This window comes from Pipistrellus hanaki (assembly GCF_964339955.1).
Source record: "Pipistrellus hanaki genome assembly, chromosome: 8".
Classification (NCBI taxonomy): domain Eukaryota; kingdom Metazoa; phylum Chordata; class Mammalia; order Chiroptera; family Vespertilionidae; genus Pipistrellus; species Pipistrellus hanaki.
Window position 1 is genome coordinate 4,419,584 of NC_140510.1, and position 15,127 is coordinate 4,434,710.

The 15,127-nt window shown below is 71.9% G+C and overlaps 1 protein-coding gene across 18 annotated transcripts in view; it reads left to right on the plus strand.

Moving 5' to 3' along the window:
• BIN1 (bridging integrator 1) overlaps positions 1-15,127 on the plus strand; it is a 56,428-nt gene that overhangs the window by 19,746 nt on the left and 21,555 nt on the right. For all 18 annotated transcript variants that reach the window (XM_084892011.1, XM_084892025.1, XM_084892023.1 and 15 more), the window contains exon 2: positions 12,803-12,883. In XM_084892011.1, the coding sequence (XP_084748137.1) occupies positions 12,803-12,883 (81 nt within the window). The remainder of the gene's footprint in view (positions 1-12,802; positions 12,884-15,127) is intronic.

A 15,127-nucleotide genomic window follows, 5' to 3' on the forward strand; every position in this document is an offset into this window, starting at 1 on the left:
TGTGTGCGTAGAGGGAGCTGTGCGTGTGTGGAGGGAGCTGTGTGTGTGCGTAGAGGGAGCTGTGTGTGCGCAGAGGGAGCTGTGCGTGTGCTCCGCTGTGCGTGTGTGCAGAGGGAGCTGTGTGTGCGTAGAGGGAGCTGTGTGTGCGTAAAGGGAGCTGTGCGTGTGCGCAGAGGGAGCTGTGCGTGTGCAGAGGGAGCTGTGTGTGTGCGCAGAGGGACCTGTGTGTGCGCAGAGGGAGCTGTGTGTTTGCCGAGGGAGCTGTGTGTGTGCAGAGGGAGCCGTGTGTGTGTGCAGAGGGAGCTGTGCGTGTGCAGAGGGAGCTGTGCGTGCGCAGAGGGAGCTGTGCGTGTGCAGAGGGAGCTCTGTGTGTGTGTGCAGAGGGAGCTTTGTGTGCGCAGAGGGATCTGTGCGTGCGCAGAGGGAGCTGTGCGTGCGCAGAGGGAGCTGTGCGTGCGCAGAGGGAGCTGTGCGTGCGCAGAGGGAGCTGTGCGTGCGCAGAGGGAGCTGTGCGTGGGCAGAGGGAGCTGTGTGTGTGCAGAGGGAGCCGTGTGTGTGTGCAGAGGGAGCTATGCGTGTGCAGAGGGGAGCTGTATGGGGCCTAGAGTGCTGAGGAGCATTTGGGGCTCCTTGGGATGGAGTGCAGTTCCCGGCTCTTGACCAAGGCCGATCTATAATAATAAAAGCCTAAGTGACTGTTACAGTGGGATGACCAGAATAACCGATTGCTGTGATGCACACGCTCACTGCAGGAGCTGCCCCCTGGTGGTCAGTGTGCCCCCCCCCCCCCCGGGGGAGTGCCGTTCAGCCTGAAGCTGTGAGTGCAGTGGTGGTCGCGGGAGCCTCTCCTGCCTCAGTGGCAGCACTAAGGAGCAATGAGCAGGCAGACTGTAAGGAGCGAGGGGGTCCCAGACTGAGAGAGGGATGTCTAACTGCTGGCTTCGGACATCCCTGGAGGGGTCCTGGACTGGGAGAGGGCACAGGCTGGGCTGAGGGGAACCAACCCCCATGCCCAAATTTTGTGCACCAGGCCTCTAGTCTATATATATAAAAACCTAAACAACCAAACCACTGGTCGGCTGGTCGTGATGATGTGCACTGACCACCAGGGGGCAGATGCTCAACGTAGGAGCTGCCCCCTGGTGGTCAGTGCACTCCCACAGCAGGAGCGCTGCTCAATGAGCTTATTGGGCAGTGGTGCGGCAGGTGCAGCGGGGCCGGGATGAGCAAGGAGCGGCGCCCAGCCTGGCCTGGGCTCGGGCTCCTCCCTGGCCGCCTGCCGCTTCGCACACTACCTCCCTTCGGGGATGTCGGACTGCTGGCTCTGGCCCGATCCCTGCAGGTCCCTCGGCCTGGCCTGGCCTGTGGGGATTGGGCTGATACCGGCAGTCCAACATCCCCTGAGGGGTCCTGGATTGCAGAGGGCTCAGGCCAGGCTGAGGGACTCCACTGGTGCAAGAATCCCTGCGCGGGCCTCTACTGTTTAATATTTATCCTCTTAAAAAGTCATCGAGCCTTTGGGAAGCTGTAAGGCAAAGCCTTTTGGTGCTGCACGAGGCTAAGGAACAGTTTTTGGCCAAAGCTGCTCAGCCACGTGTCCTAAACTTCCTTTCTGGACCCTGAGCTGCTACTCTCTCAGCTGGCTGGAGCCGGGCCAAGGGGTCCACGGGCTGGCCCCTCCCAGGGAGGCCAGGCCTCTCTCTGGCCCTCTCTCCACCGTCCCCTCTCAAGCCCAGGGTGCAGCAGCAGCTCTGGCCGCTGGAGATGGCCAGCCTGGAGGAGCACTGCGCTCCGAAGGCAGGCGCCTGCCCCCCTCGGCGTGCGTCCGCCGGCCCCGAAGGAGAGGCGGCTTCTGGGCTGGGTCAGAAGAGAAAGCTGCTCCCTCCTGCAGTCACCAGCGGCTCAGGATCAAGAGCCACTTCCCAGCGAGCACCCGGTGAAAGGACAGGAGCCGGGCCTGGGCCTGGGCCTGACCAGCCCCAGGGCACCCAGCGCTCCCTGGCTCAGCGATGCCCGCCACTGGAAGAGGCGGAGGAGGCAGGTGGGGCTGCGCGCTGGGCCCCCAGTGCAGGCGCTGCCCGGGCCGAGCAGGAGCGTGTGGGCCGGAGGGCGGCGGCGGGCCGTCAGCGGGCTGGCTTGCAGTGCACACGAGCTCTGAGCACCTTGTTCACCACCGCAAACCACAGAGCCTGCCTCTGCTGCTCCAGGCATCGCTTAGAGCCCACATTACTTAATGTCTCAGCGTTTCCTCCTGTCTCTAAAGGGGGTGAGCTCACAGCCCGGGCACGGCCCCGAGGTTACATGAGATGCCATGGCACCCGCCCCAAAGCGCCCAGGGCTCCTCAGGGCAATGGGGAGCCGCAGTGTGTGGTGGGAGGAGGGAGGAAGTGCGCAGACCGGCCACGTCCAGAGGCTCCGTGAGCAGGAAGGAGAGTAATGAAGGCGGGCGCCTGGTGCAGAATGGACCTGAGCCCGTGAGCATCCGCGCTCCCCCGGGTGCGGAGGCTGCCAGGCAGGGCACAGTCACTGCCTGGGACTCGGGCACCGAGCTGGGCTGGCGGAGGGGCAGGCCGCAGGCAGCGGGTCCGAGCGGGGCGGGACACGGCCGGGCCTGTGCCGGCGGGCTCCGGCGACGTGCTGCCCGTGGACCCGCCGAGGAGCATGACTGGTGGGGAGGCGCCGGGCCCCTCGGATGCCACCATCAGCTAGGAACGCCGCCTGCAGTGCCCTGGCCAGCCGGGCCCGCAGCTCGGCGCCCACTCGGTGCGGCCGGGAGCACGCGCAGCGCCTGGGTCTGCGCCCGGAACGGGGTTTGACCTGGTCTCCTCAGAGAAGCATCCGTGCATCCCGAGCGCCGCACTCCCGGACTCGTTGGCACCGCACAGTGTGTGTCACGGAGGAGTGTCCGGTGACCGGGACCACAGTGTGCGGGAGTGATCAGGAGGAGAGGCAGGCCTGGCCTGAGGAGCAGTGTGGGCCATGTTGGACCCAGATCTAAAAGCAGCAGAGTCGGGGGTATTCGGGGCAGCCAGGGATGTTAGTTATGGCTCTGCCGTCAGCTCCCTCTGCGGCTGCGGACACTCAGGGGCTGTGGGCAGGATACCCCATCTGGGCACGTCTGGGGGGAGGGTCACGGGTGGCTTTTGGCCCCATTCCAGAGGCCCTGCCCACTTTTCCCTCTTGGGGTGTCTGTCACCCCCAGAACGGGCCCAGCTGTGGGAAAGCCTGGCCTCCACCTGCCCTTGAGGAGCCCGTGAGGGTTCCAGGATGTGCGTCCTGTGCTGTGGTCCCCACCGCGGCTCTGCGGGGAGGAAGCAGCCGGGTGCCACCCCGCCCTCCGGGAGGCTCACTGCACCGAGGCTGCTGGCGGCGGCGGGGGCTCAGGATGAGGAAGGTGACGCCTGGCCTGGGGTCGGGGCTGGGTGGTGGGTCTCGGGGAGCGGGTGAAGCCCCCCGGGCGTGGGAGTGTGTGTGGGAGTGTGTGTGGGTGTGGATGGGGGTGGGAGGGGTGGGGCCTGCGGCGGCCGGGACAGGACTGGGCCAGCGCCGGGAGCAGGCTGACTGGGGATGGGGCCCTGCTCCCACGGCTTCCCGCCTCCCCAGCCTGAGGTCCTCGGAGGTCCTTCCTGCGCCCTGTGCCGCCTGTGTCCCCACCCCCCTGTGGGGTTCAGCCCTCCGGGAGTCAAGGCCCAGGAGGACGGCCGGGCCCAGCTCAGGGCTCAGAGGGGAGCGCCCCTGGTTTGCGGGTGGCCGCGGCTCTGGCCTGGCTCCGGGGCCTCAGGCGGGTGTCCGTGACTGCTCAGCGCCACCTGCTCACGGAGGGACACTTCCTGGAGGAGGGAGGCTTGTGGGGGGGCTGCTCCGGTTCCAGTAGCTGGCCCTGCCCTGCGGGCTGGGAGGCCTGCAGCCCCGTGCGGAGGCCCCTGGCCCGGTGTCGGTGGAGGAGAGGGAGCGCTGAGAAGGCGCAGGATGGGAGAGGCTGGGGCTGCGCCCTCCAGGCTGGCGGGCAGCCCTCCCTGTCCCCGCGCTGTCACCGGAGTGTCGTGTCAGCAGAGTGTCACCGGCCCGCACCGCTATCTGTGCTGGAGGAGGTGGTGAGAGGCTGCTGAGAGGTGGGGAGAGGTGGTGACACTGAGAGGTGTCCTGGCCACAGCGTCCTGGGCAGCACCGGTGGGGCTGTGCGGCGCTCAGCCCCTCAGCAAAGGCTCCTTGGTGTGTTGCAAAGGGAGACCCTGTGATAAGCATGAGAGTGTGGCCCTGCCCTCCCCCCCCCCCCCATACACAACCCAGACAGAGAGGGATCCTGACCACCTGCCATTAGGCCGCCTCCTCCCCCTGCTCTGCTCCTCCCAACCCCCTCCCTCCTGCGCCCCCTCCTCCCTCCTCCCTCCTCCTTCCTCCTCTCCCCCCTCCCCCTCTTCCCTCCTCCTGCGCCCTCTCCTCCCTCCTCCTCCCTCCTCCCTCCTTCTTCCTCCTCTCCCCCCTCCCCCTCTTCCCTCCTCCCTCCTCTTGCACCCCTCCCCCTCTTCCCTCCTCCTGCGCCCTCTCCTCCCTCCTCCTCCCTCCTCCCTCCTGAGCCCCCTCCTCCCACCTGCGTGGCCTTCTCTCCCCCACCCCCCACCCCCTGTGTTATCCTGTGTGAAGCAGGGGAAGGCCTGGCGGGGCTGGAGTCCGCAGCCTTGGGGCCTCCTGTGGAGGAGGCACCCCCTGAAGGCAGAGCAGCTGTGGGTGCCCGGTCCCGTGGAGGGCACGGGGAGGGGAGCGAGTGGCAGCGGAGCTGTGGGTTTGGACTGGATTGTGTCCCGGCCCTGCCTTCGGGCAGGTGGGTTCAGATCGGTTTTGCTTCCAGTTGCCACACTGGGAGCTCCTTGTGGACAGGGACTCGGACCGCGTGGCCCCCCCCTCACCTCTGAAAGGGGCACAGGGGAGCAGACAAGGCCGAGACCGGTGTGCGCCCTGGCCCTTCCTGGGCCTCCCCCTCGGGGGGCGCCGAGGGCGGGGAGGCGGGAGCAGCAGCCCGGTCCTCCCAGAGCCTCCGGCCGGCCGCAGGCTGCTGCTTCAGGCGGGGCCCTGCAGCCAGCCTGGCACCCACACCCACCGGACCTCCTGGTCCTGGCTCCCTCCCCCAGGCTGTCTGTGGTCAGGCACCACTGCCTGCCGTGACCAGGGGGCGCAGAGGAGGAGACGGCTGAGAGATGGGATTTGTTCTAGACCGTGGCTGCCCTCAGAGCCACTGCTAGCTTAGCCGCGGTCACAGGAACACGTGTGCCTGTGCCCGGCCCGTGCAGCAGCGCGGTCACAGGAACACGTGTGTCTGTGCCCGGCCCGTGCAGCGGCGCGGTCACAGGAACACGTGTGTCTGTGCCCGGCCGGTGCAGCGGCGCGGTCACAGGAACACGTGTGCCTGTGCCCGGCCGGTGCAGCGGCGCGGTCACAGGAACACGTGTGCCTGTGCCCGGCCCGTGCAGCGGCGCGGTCACAGGAACACGTGTGCCTGTGCCCGGCCCGTGCAGCGGCGCGGTCACAGGAACACGTGTGCCTGTGCCCGGCCGGTGCAGCAGCGCGGTCACAGGAACACGTGTGTCTGTGCCCGGCCCGTGCAGCAGCGGGGACAGGCTGGGCGTGTGGCTGTTCACAGGCCGGGCGGCCGGGGCGGGCACTGGGACCCTCGCCCAGCGATGCGGGTGGGTCTGGGCCCTCGGTGCGGGTGGTGTGCGTGCGGCAGGCGCTTCCCGGAGGGCACCGCCGGGCTCGGTGTAGCAGGAGGAGGGTTTGCCATGTGCACGTGCATCCGGTGCACACGTGTCAGTGTGTGACCGTCTGTGGCGCTTCTGTGGGGACCGGTGTGAGGGTGTGGCGGCTGGCGTGTGCGAGCAGGCCCAGAGGCGTGCGCTGCAGACGTGGCCCAGGTGGCGCCCGTGTTCTCTCCAGACCGGGCACGTGAGGCCCAGAGCGCAGGACCGGCCCTGTGCCCCGGCCTCCTCACCGCCTGCGGGCCTGGAGCCCGCCCGGGTGGCTATGGGGGGCCGGGGGGCGGCTGTGGGGGTCTGGGGGGCGGCTGTGGGGGCCTGGGGGGCGGTCTGTGGGGGGCTGGGGGGCGGTCTGTGGGGGTCTGGGGGGCGGTCTGGGGGGCGGTCTGGGGGGCGGTCTGTGGGGCGGTCTGTGGGGGCCTGGGGGGCGGTCTGTGGGGCGGTCTGTGGGGGCCGTGGGGCGGTCTGTGGGGGCCGTGGGGCGGTCTGGGGGGCGGTCTGTGGGGCGGTCTGTGGGGCGGTCTGTGGGGCGGTCTGTGGGGGCCGTGGGGCGGTCTGGGGGCGGTCTGTGGGGGTCTGCGGGGCGGTCTGTGGGGGCCGGGGGCCTGTCTGCGGGGGGCCTGGGGGGCGGTCTGTGGGGGCCGGGGGGCGGTCTGTGGGGCGGTCTGTGGGGGCCGGGGGGCGGTCTGTGGGGCGGTCTGTGGGGCGGTCTGTGGGGCGGTCTGTGGGGGTCTTTGGGGCGGTCTGTGGGGCGGTCTGTGGGGCGGTCTGTGGGGCGGTCTGTGGGGGCCGGGGGGCGGTCTGTGGGGGTCTGTGGGGCGGTCTGTGGGGCGGTCTGTGGGGGTCTTTGGGGCGGTCTGTGGGGCGGTCTGTGGGGCGGTCTGTGGGGGCCGGGGGGCGGTCTGTGGGGCGGTCTGTGGGGCGGTCTCTGGGGGCCGGGGGGCGGTCTGTGGGGCGGTCTGTGGGGTCCGGGGGGCGGTCTGTGGGGCGGTCTGTGGGGGCCTGGGGGGCGGTCTGTGGGGCGGTCTGTGGGGCGGTCTGTGGGGGCCTGGGGGGCGGTCTGTGGGGCGGTCTGTGGGGCGGTCTGTGGGGTCCGGGGGGCGGTCTGTGGGGCGGTCTGTGGGGCGGTCTGTGGGGCGGTCTGTGGGGTCCGGGGGGCGGTCTGTGGGGCGGTCTGTGGGGCGGTCTGTGGGGCGGTCTGTGGGGCGGTCTGTGGGGTCCGGGGGGCGGTCTGTGGGGCGGTCTGTGGGGCGGTCTGTGGGGTGGTCTGTGGGGGTCTGTGGGGCGGTCTGTGGGGCGGTCTATGGGGCGGTCTGTGGGGCGGTCTGTGGGGCGGTCTGTGGGGTCCGGGGGGCGGTCTGTGGGGCGGTCTGTGGGGGCCCGGGGGGTGGTCTGTGGGGGCCTGTGGGGCGGTCTGTGGGGTCCGGGGGGCGGTCTGTGGGGCGGTCTGTGGGGGCCTGTGGGGCGGTCTGTGGGGGCCTGTGGGGCGGTCTGTGGGGCGGTCTGTGGGGCGGTCTGTGGGGGTCTGGGGGGCGGTCTGTGGGGGTCTGGGGGGCGGTCTGTGGGGCGGTCTGTGGGGGCCTGTGGGGCGGTCTGGGGGGCGGTCTGTGGGGCGGTCTGTGGGGGTCTGGGGGGCGGTCTGGGGGGCGGTCTGGGGGGCGGTCTGTGGGGCGGTCTTTGGGGCGGTCTGTGGGGGCCTGGGGGGTGGTCTATGGGGCGGTCTGTGGGGCGGTCTATGGGGCGGTCTGGGGGGCGGTCTGGGGGGCGGTCTGTGGGGGTCTGGGGGGCGGTCTGTGGGGGTCTGTGGGGCGGTCTGTGGGGCGGTCTGTGGGGGTCTGTGGGGCGGTCTGTGGGGCGGTCTGTGGGGGTCTGTGGGGCGGTCTGGGGGGCGGTCTGTGGGGGTCTGTGGGGCGGTCTGTGGGGCGGTCTGTGGGGGTCTGGGGGGCGGTCTGTGGGGCGGTCTGTGGGGGCCTGTGGGGCGGTCTGTGGGGCGGTCTGTGGGGCGGTCTGTGGGGGCCGGGGGGCGGTCTGTGGGGCAGTCTGTGGGGCGGTCTCTGGGGCGGTCTGTGGGGGCCTGGGGGGTGGTCTATGGGGTGGTCTGTGGGGGCCTGTGGGGCGGTCTGTGGGGCGGTCTGTGGGGCGGTCTGTGGGGCGGTCTGTGGGGCGGTCTGTGGGGGTCTGTGGGGCGGTCTGTGGGGGCCCGGGGGGTGGTCTGTGGGGGCCTGTGGGGCGGTCTGGGGGGCGGTCTGTGGGGGCCCGGGGGGTGGTCTGTGGGGGTCTGTGGGGGCCTGTGGGGCGGTCTGGGGGGCGGTCTGTGGGGGCCGTGGGTGGCTGTGGGGCGACCGGAGCACTCGGCTGCCCGGCGCTCTGCCGAGGGCGGTGTGAATCCGGTGACTCAGTGTGTGTCCTCCGGGCGAGGGGAGGGCAGGGCAGGACGCCAATCCCCGGTCCCCCAGGCTGAGGGCGGCTGCCCAGGCCCCACTCCTGCCCGGAGCCCCTGGCTTCCATTCCTCTCCTCGGAGGCGGTGGGCACTGGCAGGGAGAGGCACCTGCCTGTCAGCACTCCCCCGCTTCCCCGGTTTCCCTCTCTCGCCTTGCCCGGTGGGCCGTCCTGACCGTGCGGCAGTGCCTGTCCAGGTGCTCCTGGACTTCCTGCCTCCTGCCCACGGCCCTGGGCCTCCCTGCCCCTGCCCACTGTCCCCGGGCCTCCCTGCCCACTGTCCCCGGGCCTCCCTGCCCCTGCCCACTGTCCCCGGGCCTCCCTGCCCACTGTCCCCGGGCCTCCCTGCCCACTGTCCCCGGGCCTCCCTGCCCCTGCCCACTGTCCCCGGGCCTCCCTGCCCCATGCCCACGGTCCCCGGGCCTCCCTGCCCCCTGCCCACTGTCCCCGGGCCTCCCTGCCCACGGTCCCCGGGCCTCCCTGCCCCCTGCCCACTGTCCCCGGGCCTCCCTGCCCACTGTCCCCGGGCCTCCCTGCCCCTGTCCACTGTCCCCGGGCCTCCCTGCCCACTGTCCCCGGGCCTCCCTGCCCACTGTCCCCGGGCCTCCCTGCCCACTGTCCCCGGGCCTCCCTGCCCACTGTCCCCGGGCCTCCCTGCCCACTGTCCCCGGGCCTCCCTGCCCCCTGCCCACGGTCCCCGGGCCTCCCTGTCCACTGTCCCCGGGCCTCCCTGCCCACTGTCCCCGGGCCTCCCTGCCCCCTGCCCACGGTCCCCGGGCCTCCCTGCCCACTGTCCCCGGGCCTCCCTGCCTCCTGCCCACTGTCCCCGGGCCTCCCTGCCCACTGCCCACGGTCCCCGGGCCTCCCTGCCCCCTGCCCACTGTCCCCGGGCCTCCCTGCCCACTGTCCCCGGGCCTCCCTGCCCACTGTCCCCGGGCCTCCCTGCCTCCTGCCCACTGTCCCTGGGCCTCCCTGCCCACTGTCCCCGGGCCTCCCTGCCTCCTGCCCACTGTCCCCGGGCCTCCCTGCCTCCTGCCCACTGTCCCCGGGCCTCCCTGCCCACTGCCCACTGTCCCCGGGCCTCCCTGCCCACTGCCCACTGTCCCCGGGCCTCCCTGCCCACTGCCCACTGTCCCCGGGCCTCCCTGCCCACTGCCCACTGTCCCCGGGCCTCCCTGCCCCCTGCCCACGGTCCCCGGGCCTCCCTGCCTCCTGCCCACTGTCCCCGGGCCTCCCTGTCCACTGTCCCCCGGGCCTCCCTGTCCACTGTCCCCCGGGCCTCCCTGTCCACTGTCCCCGGCCTCCCTGCCCCCTGCCCACTGTCCCCGGGCCTCCCTGCCCCCTGCCCACTGTCCCCGGGCCTCCCTGTCCACTGTCCCCGGCCTCCCTGCCCACTGTCCCCGGGCCTCCCTGCCCACTGTCCCCGGGCCTCCCTGCCTCCTGCCCACTGTCCCCGGGCCTCCCTGCCCACTGCCCACTGTCCCCGGGCCTCCCTGCCCACTGCCCACTGTCCCCGGGCCTCCCTGCCCACTGCCCACTGTCCCCGGGCCTCCCTGCCCACTGCCCACTGTCCCCGGGCCTCCCTGCCCCCTGCCCACGGTCCCCGGGCCTCCCTGCCTCCTGCCCACTGTCCCCGGGCCTCCCTGTCCACTGTCCCCCGGGCCTCCCTGTCCACTGTCCCCCGGGCCTCCCTGTCCACTGTCCCCGGCCTCCCTGCCCCCTGCCCACTGTCCCCGGGCCTCCCTGCCCACTGTCCCCGGGCCTCCCTGCCCCCTGCCCACTGTCCCCGGGCCTCCCTGTCCACTGTCCCCGGCCTCCCTGCCCACTGTCCCCGGGCCTCCCTGCCCACTGTCCCCGGGCCTCCCTGCCTCCTGCCCACTGTCCCCGGGCCTCCCTGCCCACGGTCCCCGGGCCTCCCTGCCCCCTGCCCACTGTCCCCGGGCCTCCCTGCCCCTGTCCACTGTCCCCGGGCCTCCCTGCCCACTGTCCCCGGGCCTCCCTGCCCACTGTCCCCGGGCCTCCCTGCCTCCTGCCCACTGTCCCCGGGCCTCCCTGCCTCCTGCCCACGGTCCCCGGGCCTCCCTGCCCACTGTCCCCGGGCCTCCCTGCCCCCTGCCCACTGTCCCCGGGCCTCTCTGTCCACTGTCCCCGGGCCTCCCTGCCCACTGTCCCCGGGCCTCCCTGCCCACTGTCCCCGGGCCTCCCTGCCCACTGTCCCCGGGCCTCCCTGCCCACTGTCCCCGGGCCTCCCTGCCTCCTGCCCACTGTCCCCGGGCCTCCCTGCCTCCTGCCCACGGTCCCCGGGCCTCCCTGCCCACTGTCCCCGGGCCTCCCTGCCTCCTGCCCACGGTCCCCGGGCCTCCCTGCCCACTGTCCCCGGGCCTCCCTGCCTCCTGCCCACGGTCCCCGGGCCTCCCTGCCCACTGTCCCCGGGCCTCCCTGCCTCCTGCCCACTGTCCCCGGGCCTCCCTGCCCACTGTCCCCGGGCCTCCCTGCCCACGGTCCCCGGGCCTCCCTGCCCACTGTCCCCGGGCCTCCCTGCCCACTGTCCCCGGGCCTCCCTGCCCACTGTCCCCGGGCCTCCCTGCCTCCTGCCCACTGTCCCCGGGCCTCCCTGCCCACTGTCCCCGGGCCTCCCTGCCCACTGTCCCCGGGCCTCCCTGCCTCCTGCCCACTGTCCCCGGGCCTCCCTGTCCACTGTCCCCGGCCTCCCTGCCCCCTGCCCACTGTCCCCGGGCCTCCCTGCCCCCTGCCCACTGTCCCCGGGCCTCCCTGCCCACTGTCCCCGGGCCTCCCTGCCCACTGTCCCCGGGCCTCCCTGCCTCCTGCCCACTGTCCCCGGGCCTCCCTGCCTCCTGCCCACTGTCCCCGGGCCTCCCTGCCCACTGTCCCCGGGCCTCCCTGCCCACTGTCCCCGGGCCTCCCTGCCTCCTGCCCACTGTCCCCGGGCCTCCCTGCCCACGGTCCCCGGGCCTCCCTGCCCACTGTCCCCGGGCCTCCCTGCCCACTGTCCCCGGGCCTCCCTGCCCACTGTCCCCGGGCCTCCCTGCCCACGGTCCCCGGGCCTCCCTGCCCCCTGCCCACTGTCCCCGGGCCTCCCTGCCCACTGTCCCCGGGCCTCCCTGCCTCCTGCCCACGGCCCCGCCCCTCCGGTGGCCTGGAGGGAGGGGAACCCTGTCCTCCGGCTCCTGGCCGTTGTAAGCTCTGTCTGAGCCGCAGCTTCCCCGGAGGGGTCCTCCTGGCGGCCAGGCCGACGGCGCTCCTGTCCTGGGCTCCCGGCCCCGGGCCTCCGCTGTGTTGGGTCCGGACCGTGTGCTGTGCGGTGGGAGGATCTCAGCTGACGGCTGCTGGGCTCCTGGGCCAGCAGGGGGGAGGGGGCAGCTCCCAGCACAGGCCGCCTGGGCCCGTCAGGGCTGTGCCCGGGACTGCGACCCCTCCGGACCCCTCGGACCCCGGCCTGGGGCTGCGACCCCTCGGGCCCCGGCCTGGGACTGCGACCCCTCGGGCCCCTCGGACCCTGGCCCGGGACTGTGACCCCTCGGGCCCCGGCCTGGGGCTGCGACCCCTCGGGCCCCTCGGACCCCGGCCTGGGGCTTGGGTGGATGGAGCTGGGGCTCGGTCCCGTGCGGCCCAGCATGCCCTCTGCCCGTTGAGCTCGGCCACGGCCTCTCCTGAGCATGTCAGTGTTGTTCAGGCTCCTGAGGGCGGGGCCAGGGCCCTGTGCGGCAGTCTGGGGATGGGGGCAGTCTGGCTCCCGTGGTCTCGGCTTCCCTCTTGTTGCAGACCCTCCCCACCTCTGCCTCCGCTTCCCCGCCCTGCTCCCAGCTCTTCTTTCTCAGCTCTTCTCCCTGCCCCCTTCCAAGCCTCTGTTTTGTGCCCTTCTCTCCTGCTCTTCCCTCCCCCTCCCTGCTCTCCCCCCCTCCTCTCTCCTGGAGAGCTGGGGTGGGGAGGGGGTCAGGGTGGGGAGGGGGTTGGGGTAGGGAGGGGGTCAGGGGAAGAGGGAATTCTGGGAGAACCTGATGGGCCTGCCCTTCTGGCTTCCTCTCAGGCTCCTCTCCTGGCCGGTCTCTCTCTGCCTTGACTCACCTTTGCCCTCCACCTCCTCTCAGCATGTGGCCGTGTGTGTGTGTGTGTGTGTGTGTGTGTGTGCGCGCGCGCGCATACCTGCTGGGCTGTAGAGCGGGAGCAGGAGCCTGGGGTGGGTCAGATTTGAAAACCTCAGATAGGGAGCTGACGGCTAGGGACTCAGAGCCTGGCCCTGGCACCTTTCTGCCCTTCCTCCTGGCGGTGGGCCAGCGCAGGGACGGCGTGCAGGGGGAGCGCGGTGGGGTGGGCACCCAGGGGTGTGTGAGGTCTGCAGTGAGGGGCGCCTGTTCCGCAGCCTGTCTTCGAAGCCCGTCCTCCGGCGCAGGCCCCGGCCGGCCTGTCCCGGTCCTCCTGTGGTGATGGCAGGCCTGGAGCGGGGTGGATCGGAGCAGCCAGGAGGCCTGGTGGTCCCATGCCTGGGCTGGTGGCACCGGCCCGGCCTTGGGACCCTGGCTGGGTGTTGCTAAGGGCACTCTGCTTGGGCCGGTCTCATCTCAGGGGCACTCTCCCCCCTCTGCCTCGGCAGGTCCTCCAGAAACTGGGCAAGGCCGATGAGACGAAGGACGAGCAGTTTGAACAGTGTGTCCAGAACTTCAACAAGCAGCTGGTGAGTGGGGCGGCCGGGCCTGGGGGCTGGTGAGTGGGGCGGCCGGGCCTGGGGCCTGGTGAGTGGGGCGACCAGGGCTGGGGGCTGGTGAGTGGGGCGGCCGGGCCTTGGGGCTGGTGAGTGGGGCGGCCGGGCCTGGGGGCTGGTGAGTGGGGCGGCCGGGCCTGGGGCCTGGTGAGTGGGGCGACCAGGGCTGGGGGCTGGTGAGTGGGGCGGCCCGGCCTGGGGAGCTGGGTGGCTGGGCCTGGGGGCTGGTGAGTGGGGCGGCCGGGCCTGGGGGCTGGTGAGTGGGGGGGCCGGGCCTGGGGAGCTGGGCGGCCGGGCCTGGGGGCTGGTGAGTGGGGCGGCCGGGCCTGGGGAGCTGGGCGGCCGGGCCTGGGGGCTGGTGAGTGGGGCGGCCGGGCCTGGGGAGCTGGGCGGCCGGGCCTGGGGGCTGGTGAGTGGGGCGGCCGGGCCTGGGGAGCTGGTGAGTGGGGCGGCCGGGCCTGGGGGCTGGTGAGTGGGGCGGCCGGGCCTGGGGGCTGGTGAGTGGGGCGGCCGGGCCTGGGGGCTGGTGAGTGGGGCGGCCCGGCCTGGGGGCTGGGGGGATGGCCTGTGGCTGTGGGTGGAACTGTCAGGAGCTGGTTTGTGGAGAGGAGTGCAGAGGAGGGGTCAGCAGGTCTTGGGAGACTGCCTGGAGGAGGGAGTGCGGGCACAGGGGGCGGGCGAGTTGGAGGGACCCGGTCAAGCTACTCCTTGTCACGTCTGAGGTCTCAGAAGCACCAAATGCACCACCAGTCCTACAGCTGGAATGGAAGCCAGGGGAAAGCCATTTTCCTCCTGAGAACTGACAGCCATGGCCCCGGAGCCTGCAGGGAGAGAGAGAGAGAGGGAAGGGGAGGGGGAGGGCGGAGGCAGAAGAGTAGGGAGAAGGGGATGGAGAGAGGGAGGGGGAGGGAGAGGAAAAGAGGGAGGGGAGGGGGACGGAAAGGGCAGAGGGGAAGGCTGGGAGCCCAGGAAGATGGCAGAGGAGCTCAGCTGACTTTCAGGCAGGGCGTGAAGTCCCATGGCTGCCTGACTGCTAGGCCGTCAGTAGCAGGTGTGTCGGTAGGAGGTGTGTCAGTAGGGGGTGTGTCAGTAGGAGGTGTGTCAGTAGGGGATGTGTCAGTGGGTGTGTCAGTAGGAGGTGTGTCAGTAGGGGCTGTGTCAGGGCCTGGTGTCTAAGTAGGAGGTGTGTCAGGGCCTGGTGGGCGCAGGGCAGAGGGGCCTTGGTGGCCCTGGTGGAGCCCACGCCCCGGGCCTCGCTGTTCTCCCGTGAACAGACGTGAACAGACGTGGACAGACGTGACGGCTCCGCGTGGGGCTGCTCCCCTGCAGGGGCTGCTCCTAGCGGGCTGCCGCAGCCGCTGCTGGGCCTCTTCACAGACACGGCCTTCCGCCTCTTGGTTTTTAATTAAAAATAAAATACGTCTTTATTGATTCAGAGAGGGAGGGAGAGGAGGGGGAGAGAACAGCACTGGTGAGAGAGAATCATGGGTTGGCCGCCTCCTGCACGCCCCACACTGGGATAGAGCCCACAGCCCGGGCCTGTGCCCTGATCAGAATCGAACCGTGACCTCCTGGCCATCGGCGAACGCTCTGTCACGGAAGCACGCCGGCTGGGCTTGCCCTGCGTCTGTGCGATGGCTGCTAACATCCTGTGTTTTACGGGGGAGGCCCTGCGGCTCAGGGAGAGTATGGGCTCCACGGCCACGGGGCTGACGGCAGCTTGGGGTTCTAAGGCAGGTTCCCAGGTCCGCAGGGCAGCGGGCTGGCCTGGAGGGGAGTGTTGGGGCAGCTGGCTGGTGACTGGGCTGGGGGCTGCGGGCTGGGGGCTGGGGGCAGGGGGCAGGGGCTGGGGCGGGGGGTGGGAGCTGGGGGCTGGGGGCTGGGGCTGGGAGCTGGGGGCTGGGGGGCTGGGGGACGGGAGGCAGGGGGCTGGGGCTGTGGGCTGGGGCTGGGGCTGTGGGCTAGAGGCTGGGGGTGGGGGGCTGGGGCTGGGGCTGTGGGCTTGGGCTGGGGCTGGGCCTGCGGGCTGGGGGCTGGGGGCTGGAGGCTGGGGGCTGGGGGTGGGGCTGGGGGCTGGAGGCTGGGGGCGGGGGGCTGGGGGCTAGGGCTGCCCCTGAGCAGGCGGGCATTTGGCAGAAGGTGAGGTGGGTGCCCTGGGAGCAGAGGGTCCTGTGGCCTGGCCCGGGGCTGGGACAGGAGGGCTGCCCTCCCATTTGT